At 38.4% G+C, this 12500-nt stretch overlaps 2 protein-coding genes across 3 annotated transcripts in view; one reads left to right on the top strand and one right to left on the bottom strand.

Moving 5' to 3' along the window:
- Positions 1-680, bottom strand: part of CLIP2 (CAP-Gly domain containing linker protein 2) — a 45542-nt gene extending 44862 nt beyond the window's left edge. The window contains exon 1 of one of the 2 annotated variants that reach the window (XM_067472161.1): positions 515-680. The gene's annotated coding sequence lies outside the window, so the exon portion shown is untranslated. The remainder of the gene's footprint in view (positions 1-514) is intronic. The other variant, XM_067472162.1, reaches the window with a different exon arrangement.
- A 2151-nt stretch (positions 681-2831) lies between these two features.
- RFC2 (replication factor C subunit 2) overlaps positions 2832-12500 on the top strand; it is a 16321-nt gene continuing 6652 nt past the window's right edge. The window contains exons 1-7 of the mRNA XM_067472160.1: positions 2832-2941; positions 5149-5218; positions 5470-5511; positions 7971-8077; positions 8384-8485; positions 10391-10491; positions 11955-12112. Coding sequence (XP_067328261.1) covers positions 2874-2941; positions 5149-5218; positions 5470-5511; positions 7971-8077; positions 8384-8485; positions 10391-10491; positions 11955-12112 — 648 coding nt within the window. The 5' untranslated portion in view covers positions 2832-2873. The remainder of the gene's footprint in view (positions 2942-5148; positions 5219-5469; positions 5512-7970; positions 8078-8383; positions 8486-10390; positions 10492-11954; positions 12113-12500) is intronic.

Here is a 12500-nt window from a genome sequence, read left to right as displayed (position 1 = left end):
ACCATATACATATATATAACAAATATAAAATATTATATTATATATGTATATAAATAGAATACACTATATATAAATATAAAATATAACCCTATAATATATATATATTATAGCAATAAATATAAAATATAACATTACAATTTATATAATATTACAATAGTGTAATATATTATATTTATATATATTATATATATATATATATATATATATATATAGAATACATTACATATAAATATATTACACTAATATATATATATATATATATATATATAAAATAGTATATATATATATGTAATATATATAGCACTGTCATATATCTATCCAGTCTTCTTTTCAAGGGCGCTTCCCCCTTTGAGAAGGGTATAGCAATAGGACAGTGAGGGGACCAATATGCCTGTGTGTGTATTTGGGCCTCCATGAGAGGAGATCTGTGTCTCTGTCTCCCCCCTCCATCTCTGCCCCCTTTGTGCCGGGCCTTTGTTGCCGCCCCCTCTCCTCTCCCCCCCTCCCGGCTCACCTCCGCTTCCCCGCCCACGCCGGACAGAAGACAAAATCGAGGCCCCGGCTGGGTTCCTGGGTGTGAGGCGAGTAGGCCGCGCCGGGCACCCGCCCTTCCCCAAAGAATGGATGGAGAGGCGCGCGAGCCTGAGCGGCTGTCAATCAGCGGCAGGGAGGCGGGGCCGCCACTCCCTGAGGACCAAGCGGAGAAAGGCAAGGATGCTCCGAAGGGGAGGCGGGCGGGCGCGCAAACAGCGCCACAAAAACAACCGAACGCCAGGGCTGTTCCCCCTTCCTGTGCCACCGCCCCCCGCTCCTCCGGCTCTTCCCTCCTCCGGACACTTCCCCCCACGCCGGGAAACAAAAGAGGATGGGAAGGGGGAAAGGGGCGGGGCTTAACAGAGGTGGGCTGGCTTTTCTTTTTTTTGGTTGCTTAGCTCGATTCGTTGGTTCTCGGACTGAAAAGCAAGCGGGCGGGCAAGAGAAATATCTAATGTAATATATTACTATTATTACTATTATTCATATTATATTACATAGAATATAATATATATAAAATACATGATTATAATATCATATTGTTATTATAATAGTATATATAATACACTATATATATATAATAACAATATGATATTATAATCATGTATTTTATATATATTATATAATAATATAATATATAATATACTATTATACTATAGTATAATATACTACATATTATATATATCTTATTATATATATTATATATATAGTATATTATATATATTATATATTATATGTTTGTATTATATTATATATATATAATATGTAGTATATTATACTACATATAATATAGTATAATGCACTAATGTTATAGTGCATTATACTATATAATATGTAGTATAATATACTACATATATATATCTTATTATATATATATAATATATATAGTATATTATATATATTATATATTATATGTTTATATTATATATATATAGTATGTAGTATATTATACTACATATAATATAGTATAATGCACTATAACATTAGTGCATTATACTATATTATATGTAGTATATACTACATATTATATATATCTTGTATTATATATATATATATATATATATAAGATATATAATACGTAGTATATTACAGAACAGTATAGTATAATAGTATATTATATAGTATATTATTATATTATAATAGTATATATAAAACACTATATATAATAATATGATATTATATATTTTATATTCTATTTAACATAATATGAATAATAGTAATAATAATATGATATTATAATTATATATTTCATATTATATAATTTTGTATTTATATTTAATATTGTAATATTGCTAATGATATTACGATATAATGGTATAGTACAATATAGTAGTATATAATAATATATTGGGTTGTTGTAGGTTTTTTCGGGCAATATAATATATTGTGTGTGTATATATATATATATATATACACACACAAACACACACAATATATATATATATATATATATATAGTAAGCCACTCTGAGTCCCTTCGGGGGGAGAAGGGTGGCATAGAAATGTTGTAAATAAACAAACAAATAAATAATTATCTTGTGGTATACTCATATAATACAATATAATAATTGTATATTATAGAATAATGTAATATTACTAATAATATTGCAGTATAGTGATATAGTACAATATAGTCATATATCATCCTAATACTGTCCTATTCTAATAAGATAATATATTGTATATACATGTAATGTTGATCATAGTATTATAATATAATGCAATATAATGCAATATAATAATATCATAATTGTATATTACATGTAATATTACCAATAATATTGCAGTATAGGACAATATAGGAATATATAAAACTAATAGTGTGCTATACTCACACCTCCCAACAAAGGATTCCCCCAGGAAGGAAGCAGCCAGGCTTGGAAGCTGCAAGGCTATTCAATGCTAATCAAGGTGACCAATGGCAATATAGTAAGAATACGAATAGTGTGCTATGCTGACACCTCCCAACAAAGGATTCCCCCAGGAAGGAAGCAGCCAGGATTGGGAGCTGCAAGGCTATTCAACGTCAGGAGAGAATGCTTCTGGAACGTGGCCAAACAGCCCTGAAATCTCACAGCAACCCAATGCTCTGAATTGGAATCAATATTGCATTCATTCATTCTATTGCACTCCAGGCGCGCCATCTGTTGGAAATCTGGTTGCTTTGCAGCCATGAGGGGAAGCCCCGCCCATGTCCGGGCAGAGGAAGCCACCGCGCTGACGTCACACCGCCTCTCTCTCTGTCCCTCCCATTGCCCACGACCAAGATGGCAACCGGAAGTTGTGCTCAGACGCGACGGGAAGGGGCGGAGCCTGAGAAGGTTTCGGCGGGAAGCAGCCATGGCGGACGTTGCCATGGAAGCGCCTGGGCCCGAGAAGGCCCCGAAAGGCCATTACGAGCTGCCTTGGTGAGAATAAGAAGGAGGATTGCTATGTAATTTTGTCCTATGCATTTTCAGATCTGTATGTTACTATTTGTATGTGAAAATATGTATATAATGTATAGAAAACCCACAAACAAATGTTAAAAGCTTGGCATGATGCTAGATTTCCTTTGACCAGGAGCAGGCCCCTCTGGTGTTGCTCTAAGGCCACCTCTCCACCAAAGTCAACATTGAGACGTGGACTGTCTACAGATGTCAACACTGACACTGAAATACAACACCGCCTGAGCTCTGTGAGTGCAGCATTCTTCGGAATGAAGCAGAGAGTATTTGAAGACCAGGACATCCGTAGGGAGACCAAGCTGCTTGTCTATAAAGCTATTGTCCTCCCAACCCTACTATACGCCCGCGAGATGTGGACTGTCTACAGATGTCAACATTGACACCAAAATTCAACACCGCCTGAGCTCTGCGAGTGCAGCATTTCTCCGAATGAAGCAGAGAGTGTTTGAGGACTGGGACATCAGTAGGGATACCAAGGTGATTGTTTAGAAAGTTATTGTCCCCCCAACCCTGCTCTACGCCTGTGAGATGTGGACTGTCTACAGATATCAACATTGAAACTGAAATACAACACCGCCTGAGCTCTGCGAGTGCAGTATTTCTCCGAATGAAGCAGAGAGTGTTTGAGGACCAGTACATCTGTAGGGATACCAAGGTGCTTGTTTAGAAAGCTATTGTCCTCCCTACCCTGCTATATACCTGCAAAACGTGGACTGTCTACAGATGTCAACACTGACACCGAAATACAACACTGCCTGAGCTCTACAAGTGCAGCATTTTTCCAAATGAAGCAGAGTGTTTGAGGACCGGGACAACCGTAGGGATACCAAGGTGATTGTTTAGCTTTCTATTGTCCCCCCAACCCTGCTCTACACCTGCGAGCCGTGGACTTGTCTACAGATGTCAACATTGACACTGAAATACAACACCGCCTGAGCTCTGCGAGTGCAGCATTTTTCCGAATAAAGCAGTGAGTGTTTGAGGACCGGGACATCCATAGGAAGACCAAGGTGCTTGTTTATAAAGCCATTCCCCTCCCAACCCTGCTCTACGCCTGTGAAACATGGACTGCCTACAGACGTCACATGCAACTCCTGGAACGATTCCATCAGCGCTGTCTCCAGAAAATCCTACAAATCTCTTGGGAAGACAAAAGGACAAATGTCAGCGTGCTGGAAGAAGCAAAGACCACCAGCATTGAGGCGATGGTCCTCCGCCATCAACTCCACTGGACCGGCCATGTTGTCCAGATGCCCGACCACCATCTCCCAAAGCAGTTGCTCTATTCCAGCGTTTCTCAACCTGGGGGTCGGGATCCCTAGGGGGGTCGTGAGGGGGTGTCAGAGGGGTCACCAAAGACAATTAGAAAACGCAGTATTTTCTGTTGGTCATGGGGGTTCCGTGTGGGAAGTTTGGCCCAATTCTATCATTGGTGGAGTTCAGAATGCTCTTTGATTATAGGTGAACTATAAATCCTAGCAACTCCCAAATATCAAGGTCTATCTTCCTCAAACCCCATTAGTGTCCACATTTCGGCATATTGAGTTTTCGTACCAAGTTTGGTCCAGATCCATCCTTGCTTGAGTCCACAGTACTCTCTGGATGTAGGGGAACTACAACTCCAAAACCCAAGGTCAATGCCCACCAAACACTTCTGGTATTTTCTGTTGGTCATGGGAGCTCTGTGTCCCAAGTTTCGTTCAATTCCATCATTGGTGGAGTTCACAATGCTCTTTGATACTGTAGGTGAAGTATAAATCCCAGCAACTACAACTCCCAAATGACAAAATCAATCCTCCCCTCAACCCCACTAGTATTCGATTATTTGTGCCAAATGAATGAAAATACATCCTGCATATCGGATATTTACGAGATGATTCATCACAGGAGCAAAATTACAGTTGTGAAGTAGCAATGAAAATAATGTTATGGTTGGGGGTCACCACTAATGAGGAACTGCATTAAGGGGTCGCGGCATCAGGAAGGTTGAGAACCACTGCTCTACTCCGAACTCAAGAACGGAAAACGGAATATTTAGCCACTTGTGCTCCTTTTATACTCATTTATGCCATGCTTTTGATACAAAATAAATAAATAAATATCTGAAATAGGGAATACTTTATGCAGAGGGGAGGTTTCATTATGTTGTCTGTCATTTGTTGGCCCAGGGTTGAAAAGTACAGGCCGATGAAGCTTTCGGAAATCGTCGGGAACGAAGACACTGTCAGCAGACTGGAGGTAAGAGGCTAGATCTTAACTGCAAAGATATGTCTAAACAACACCTAGTGTCCCTTCTACACTGTCATATCATCCATATTATCAAAGATAATCCACATTATCTACTGGATTGTCTGAGTCTACACTGCCCTATACTTCAGTTCAAAGTGGATAATCTGGATTTTATGTGGTAGTGTAGCAGGGGCCTAAATTTAGCAGCGTATTTATCTGTTTCTACAAACTTAATATTTTTTTTATCCTTTCCCTTTTAGGTCTTTGCAAGGGAAGGAAATGTCCCCAATATTATCATCGCAGTGAGTATTGATAAGAGCAATAGACTTATCTCCGTGTGGACCTTCTTGGTTGGGAGGCATTTAATTTAAAATCATTTATTTGCTAATCACTGGCAAATCGATGGTACCCACCGCAAGGATGATCTTAGCACTAGTTGTATGGTAATAATAATAATAATAATAATAATAATAATAATAATAAGGATTTAAAGATCGAACGGCAAAGACTCTGGCAGAAGCCAGTCAAGGTGGTCCCAGTGGTGATCGGCACACTGGGTGCAGTGCCTAAAGACCTTGGCCTGCACTTAAAAACAGACAAAATTACCATCTGCCAGCTGCAAATAATAATAATAATAAGGATTTAAAGATCAAACTGCAAAGACTCTGGCAGAAGTCAGTCAAGGTGGTCCCAGTGGTGATGGGCACACTGGTTGCAGTACCTAAAGACCTTGGCCTGCACTTAAAAACAATCACCACTGACAAAATTATCAGCTGCAAAAGGCTACCCTACTGGGATCTGCAAGCATTACTCGCCGATGCATCACACAGTCCTAGAAACTTGGGAAGGGTCCAATGTGTGATCTTGTTTGCTGTGTCCTAATCTTGTTGTGTTTCAATTATTATTAGTAGTAGTAGTAGTAGTAGTAATAATAGTAATAATATTTTTTTATCTGACTTCTCATGGCTCAAGGAAGGTCACAGCTGCTAGTTCTCCTGGACCTGTCAGCAGCTTTCGATACTATAAGTCATGATATCTGGGTTGTTGTACGTTTTTTCAGGCTATATGGCCATGTTCTAGAAGCATTCTCTCCTGATGTTTCGCCTGCATCTACGGCAAGCATCCTCAGAGGTAGTGAGGTCTGTTGGAAATAGGAAAAAGGGTTTATATATCTGTGGAAAGATCAGGGTGGGACAAAGAACTCTTGTCTGCTGGAGCTAGGTCTCATGATATCCTTTTGGGCCGTCTCTCCAGGATGATACGGGGAGGCACTGTTTTACTTCAGTCCTTTTTGGAGGGGCAAACCCAGAAAGTGGTGCTGTGGGACTAACAAAATGTCAGCGTTTCAGATCTGTGTACCAAGTTTGGTCCAAATCCATCAGTGTTTGGGTTCACAGTGGTTTCTGCATGTACATGAACTACAACTCCCCCAAATCAAGGTTAATTTCTGCCAAAGACCGCCAGTATTTTTTGCTGGTCATGGGGACTCTGTGTGCCAAGCATAGTCCAATTCCATCTTTGGTGGAGTTCAGAGTACTCAGTGATTGCCGGTGAACTATACATCCCAGTGCTACAACTCCAAAATGTCCAAGCCAATTCCCCTCAAAACCCATCAGTATTCAGATTTGGGCATATCGGGCATGCATTACAAGTTTGATCCAGATCCATCCTTGTTTGGGTTCATAGTGCGCTCTGGATGTAGGTGAACTACAATTCTAAACCACTCCAAAGACCTCCATTATTTTTTGTTCCTCATGGGGCTTCTGTGTGCCAAGTGAGCTCCAGGTCCATCGTTGGTGTTCAAAGTGCTCTTAGATTGCAGGTGAACTATACATCCCAGTATCTACAACTCCTCTAAATTGTGGTGAATTCTCCTCTCTAGTATGTCCAGTTGCTGATCAATTCCTCTTTATTTCTGAGTGCCATAGAAAAAGAATGTCTATGTGTGCGTTATATTAATTGTATTGTTTATTTTGCTTATTTCCTGTTGTTTTTATGTGTTGTTGTTGGGCTTGGCCTCAAGTAAGCCGCTTCGAGTCCCTTGGGGAGATGGTGGCGGGGTATAAATAAAGTTTTATTATTATTATTAAGGGTTAAGGGAGAGGCAGTGGGCGGGGTCATGTAAATTCCACGCCAGTGGAAAGAGTCAGAAACACTGGGATGTCTGTGGTGGAGGAAACAAAAAATCTAGGATGGAATAAATAAATTATTATTATTATTATTATTATTATTATTATTATTATAAAGGGTTAAGGGAGAGGCAGTGGGCGGGGTCATGTAAATTCCACACCAGTGGAAAGAGTCAGAAACACTGGGATGTCTGTGGTGGAGGAAACATAAAATCTAGGATGGAATAAATAAAGTATTTTATTATTATTATGATTATTATTATGATTATTATTATGATTATTATAAAGGGTTAAGCGAGAGACAGTAGGCAGGGTCATGTAAATCCCACACCAATGGAAAGAGTCAGAAGCACTGGGATGTCTATGGTGGAGGAAACTTAAAATCTAGGATGGAATAAATAAAGGATGATGATGATGATGATGATGATTATTATTATTATTATTATTATTATTAAGAGTTAAGGGAGGGGCAGTGGGCAGGGTCATGTAAATCCCACGCCAGTGGAAAGAGTCAGAAACACTGGGATGTCTGTGGTGGAGGAAACAAAATCTAGGATGGAATTGTCGACTTGACAAAATAATAATAAATGAATAAATAAATAAATAATGGGGATTTTTTTCCATGTGAAAAGGGTCCTCCCGGAACAGGGAAAACCACCAGCATCCTCTGTTTGGCCCGAGCCCTTCTGGGCCCCGCGTTGAAGGACGCCGTTCTGGAGCTGAATGCCTCCAACGACAGGTAAGCCACGAGGGCAGCGGGGGGGAATCGGAAATGGGGCCGTTCCGTCTGGTCTCCTGGAAGAATAAAACCAAGGAGTTTATTGTAGTCTTCACAAATAATAGATCAGAAATTGATTCAAGCACACCTGCAGAGTCAAAGGACTGGATAGCTCCGAATTGATGTATTTCCACAACGGGTTGCAACTGGGAATCGCAGGTGTGTCGTCAATATTTTTGTTGCTGACAGCAGTCCTGAAGACCCCTCTCTGCAAATCTCATGACCCACTGAGTTGATTTTAAAAATGGCTGAACCTTCTGCTTTTAGGGGTATTGATGTGGTGAGGAACAAAATCAAGATGTTTGCCCAGCAGAAGGTCACTCTTCCCAAAGGCCGGCATAAGATCATCATCTTGGATGAAGCAGACAGGTGAGCAAGTGGTAAAACAACTCTGTAAAAATTATTATTATTATTATTATTATTATTATTATTGTTATTATTGTTATTATTATTAGCTTGGGTCCCCAACCCAAGGCTAAAGACTTTCTATTATTATTATTATTATTATTATTATTATTAGCTTGGGTCCCCAACCCAAGGCTAAAGACCTTCTATTATTATTATTATTATTATTATTATTATTAGCTTGGGTCCCCAACCCAAGGCTAAAGACCTTCTATTATTATTATTATTATTATTATTATTAGCTTGGGTCCCCAACCCAAGGCTAAAGACCTTCTATTATTATTATTATTATTATTATTATTATTAGCTTGGGTCCCCAACCCAAGGCTAAAGACCTTCTATTATTATTATTATTATTATTATTATTACTATTATTATTATTATTAGCTTGGGTCCCCAACCCAAGGCTAAAGACCTTCTATTATTATTATTGTTGTTGTTGTTATTATTATTATTAGCTTGGGTCCCCAACCCAAGGCTAAAGACCTTCTATTATTATTATTATTATTATTATTATTATTATTAGCTTGGGTCCCCAACCCAAGGCTAAAGACCTTCTATTATTATTATTATTATTATTATTATTACTATTATTATTATTATTACCTTGGGTCCCCAACCGAAGGCTAAAGACCTTCTATTATTATTGTTGTTGTTGTTGTTATTATTATTATTAGCTTGGGTCCCCAACCCAAGGCTAAAAACCTTCTATTACTATTATTATTATTATCTTATCTTATATTAAATATTATCATTATATACCTTATTTTGCGTATTACTAGCTTGAGTACCCAGCATTGCCCTAATTATTTGAAAAAGTCTATTTTTATTTGTACCAAATGCATACTTGTATAATTGTATAATTGATTGTTTTAACTGTTTATAATTATTTTAATTGCTGTTTTACTGGTTGTGTAGGCATCAAATTGTGCCTTTTGTAAGCCGCCCTGAGTCCCCCCTCGGGGGTTGAGAAGGGCGGGGTAGAAATACGTGAAATAAATAATAAATAAATATGGTTGTGGGCGAACTACAACTCCCATCATGCCAGGTGAACCCCTTGAAACTCCCATCACTAGTGAAAGTTTGTTATGTTGGGCAAGTTTGCTGTAGATGCATCATCTGTGAGGTTCAGTGCGCTCTCTGGCTGCGGGGTAAACTACAACTCCCACTATAGTGAGTCAGTCCCGTCAAATTCCTCCAGTAGGTTGAGTTAGTCATGGGGGTTCTGTGTGCCAAACCCACCAGTATTCCAATTTGGGCACATCGGATATGTGTGCCAGGTTTGGTCCAGATCCATCATTGTTTGGGTTCATAGTATGTTCCGGACGTAGGTGAACTACAACTCCTAGAAATCCCTCCAAAGACCTCTAGTATGTTTTGCTCGTCATGGAGGCTTCTGTGTGCCAAGTTACATCCAGGTCCATCACTGGTGGAGTTCAGAGTGCCCTTAGATTGCAGGTGAACTATACATCCCAGGACCTACAGCTCCTACAAATCATGGTGAATTCTCCCCAGACCTCTGTAGTATGTTCAATTCCTTTGTTTGTGCTATAGAAAGGAATAGGAAAGGGCTATGGAAGAGGCAGTGGGTGGGGTCATGCAAATTTTACACCAATGGAGAGAGTAAGGAACACTGGGATGTCTGTGGTGGAGGAAACACATATAATCTAGGATAGAATGGTCTCTGAATGAAAGCCTTCCCTTGGGTGGTGGGCAATGTGGTGTTGGTGGAGGACACGGGCAGGGCTCTTGGACATGTTTACGGCGCTCGCTATAACCTGCAATGTCATTGGAGGGAGGGCCACGGGTGTCTCCTGAGTGGTGGGACTAAGCTTGTTTCCCTCATCTTCTCCCATGTCCCCCACGTAGCATGACAGACGGAGCCCAGCAAGCCCTGAGGCGCACCATGGAGATCTACTCCAAAACGACGCGCTTTGCTCTCGCTTGCAACGCCTCCGACAAAATCATAGGTGAGAGCGTTACTCCTTCCTGGGATCCGGCCTCTTTGGGGAACCCGTTTCCCATTTCCACTGTAATCACTATAACAAAGGCCCAAAGTGTGTGTGTATGTGTTGGGTGGGGGGCGGGTTTGGGAAAGAATCCATCAACCTAAAACCCTTTACCTCTCCTTTATATTTATTATTTTAGTATATTATTGTTATTATTATTACATTTCTTACTCTATTTATTGTTGTTATTATTGCATTTCTATTATTTTACTCTATTATTACATTTATTATTTTACTCTATTACTGTTATTATTACATTTCCATTATTTTACTCTTATTATTATTATTATTTTATTATTATTATTATTATTATTTATTTTACTCTTCTTATTATTACATTTATTATTTTACTCTATTTATTATTGTTATTATTGCATATCCATTATTTTGCTCTTATTATTATTACATTTATTGTTTTACTCTATTATTACTGTTATTATTACATTTCCATTATTGTACTCTACTATTATTATTATTATTATTACATTTATTATTTTACTCTATTATTATTATTACATTTATTATTTTACTCTACTATTACTGTTATTATTACATTTCCATTATTTTACTCTTATTATTATTACATTTATTATTTTACTCTATTTATTATTATTGCATATCCATTATTTTACTCTAATATTATGTTTATTATTTTACTCTATTATTACTGTTATTATTACATTTCCATTATTTTACTCTTATTATTATTACATTTATTATTTTACTTTATTATTACTGTTATTATTACATTTCTATTATTTTACTCTATTATTACATTTATTATTTTACTCTATTATTATTACATTTTTTATTTTGCTCTATTATTATTGTTATTGCATTTATTATTTTATTCTATTATTATTGTTATCACATTTCCATTATTTTACTCTAATATTATTATTACATTTATTGTTTTACTCTATTATTACTGTTATTATTACATTTCCATTATTTTACTCTGTTATTATTATTATTATTATTACATTTAATATTTTACTCTATTATTACTTTGCTGCATTTCCACCCTCGGCTTATACTCAAGTCAATACATTTTCCTAATTTTTTGTGATCAAATTAGGTGCTTCGGCTTATATTCAGGTCAGCTCATACTCGAGTATATACGGTGACACAGACATAGATATATACATGATTTACGCTCTGCCTTTCCCCCAAAATATGGAGCTGATAAACTTTCAAAGTAATTAAAATGCAAGGAAACGCTGGGGATCTGGGGCCAGTCTGGTAGGCGGTTGGACCCCCCAATGATAGATAGATAGATAGATAGATAGATAGATAGGAAGATGGATGGATGGATAGATGATAGATAGATAGATAGATAGATAGATAGATAGGAAGATGGATGGTTGGATGGATGGCTTGTTCAGAGGGGCTTCCCACCTCCTTCCTTCCCTCCCTCCCTTCAGAGCCCATCCAGTCCCGTTGTGCTGTGCTCCGCTACTCCAAGCTGACGGACAGCCAGGTGCTGGCGAGGCTCATGAAGATTGTCGAGAAGGAGAGCGTGCAGTACACCGACGACGGCCTGGAAGCCATCATCTTCACCGCCCAAGGGGACATGAGGCAGGTGGGTCGCCAATCCTCAAACCTGTCACTGGTCATACTTTAGGAACCTTTAAAAATGTTCTTTCATCCATTTTTAGTGGGACAGGTTACATCAAGCACTTTCAGACTTTGGAGAGCTTTGGATCTTTGGAGAGCTTCTGTTCAACCATTTCAAAGCTCCCTTCTTGAGCAGTGATGGCACGATCGTCAGCATAGATGAAACTTAGATGGATTAGAAATCATCTGGTTTTCCCTGTAATGAGCAGTAAGAGCACCTAAAGCTTCAGAGAGCTTCTGTTCAACCATTTCAAAGCTCCCTACTTGAGTGGTGATGGCATGATCGTCAGGATAGATCGTTTCCTCGGAGCTCGAGATGCTTGTCTGTTCTGAAGCTGAAAACCACAGTCTAT

The sequence above is a fragment of the Anolis sagrei genome, chromosome 11 (assembly GCF_037176765.1).
Source record: "Anolis sagrei isolate rAnoSag1 chromosome 11, rAnoSag1.mat, whole genome shotgun sequence".
Lineage (NCBI taxonomy): Eukaryota > Metazoa > Chordata > Lepidosauria > Squamata > Dactyloidae > Anolis > Anolis sagrei.
This window is presented reverse-complemented; position numbering and strand designations above follow the sequence as displayed.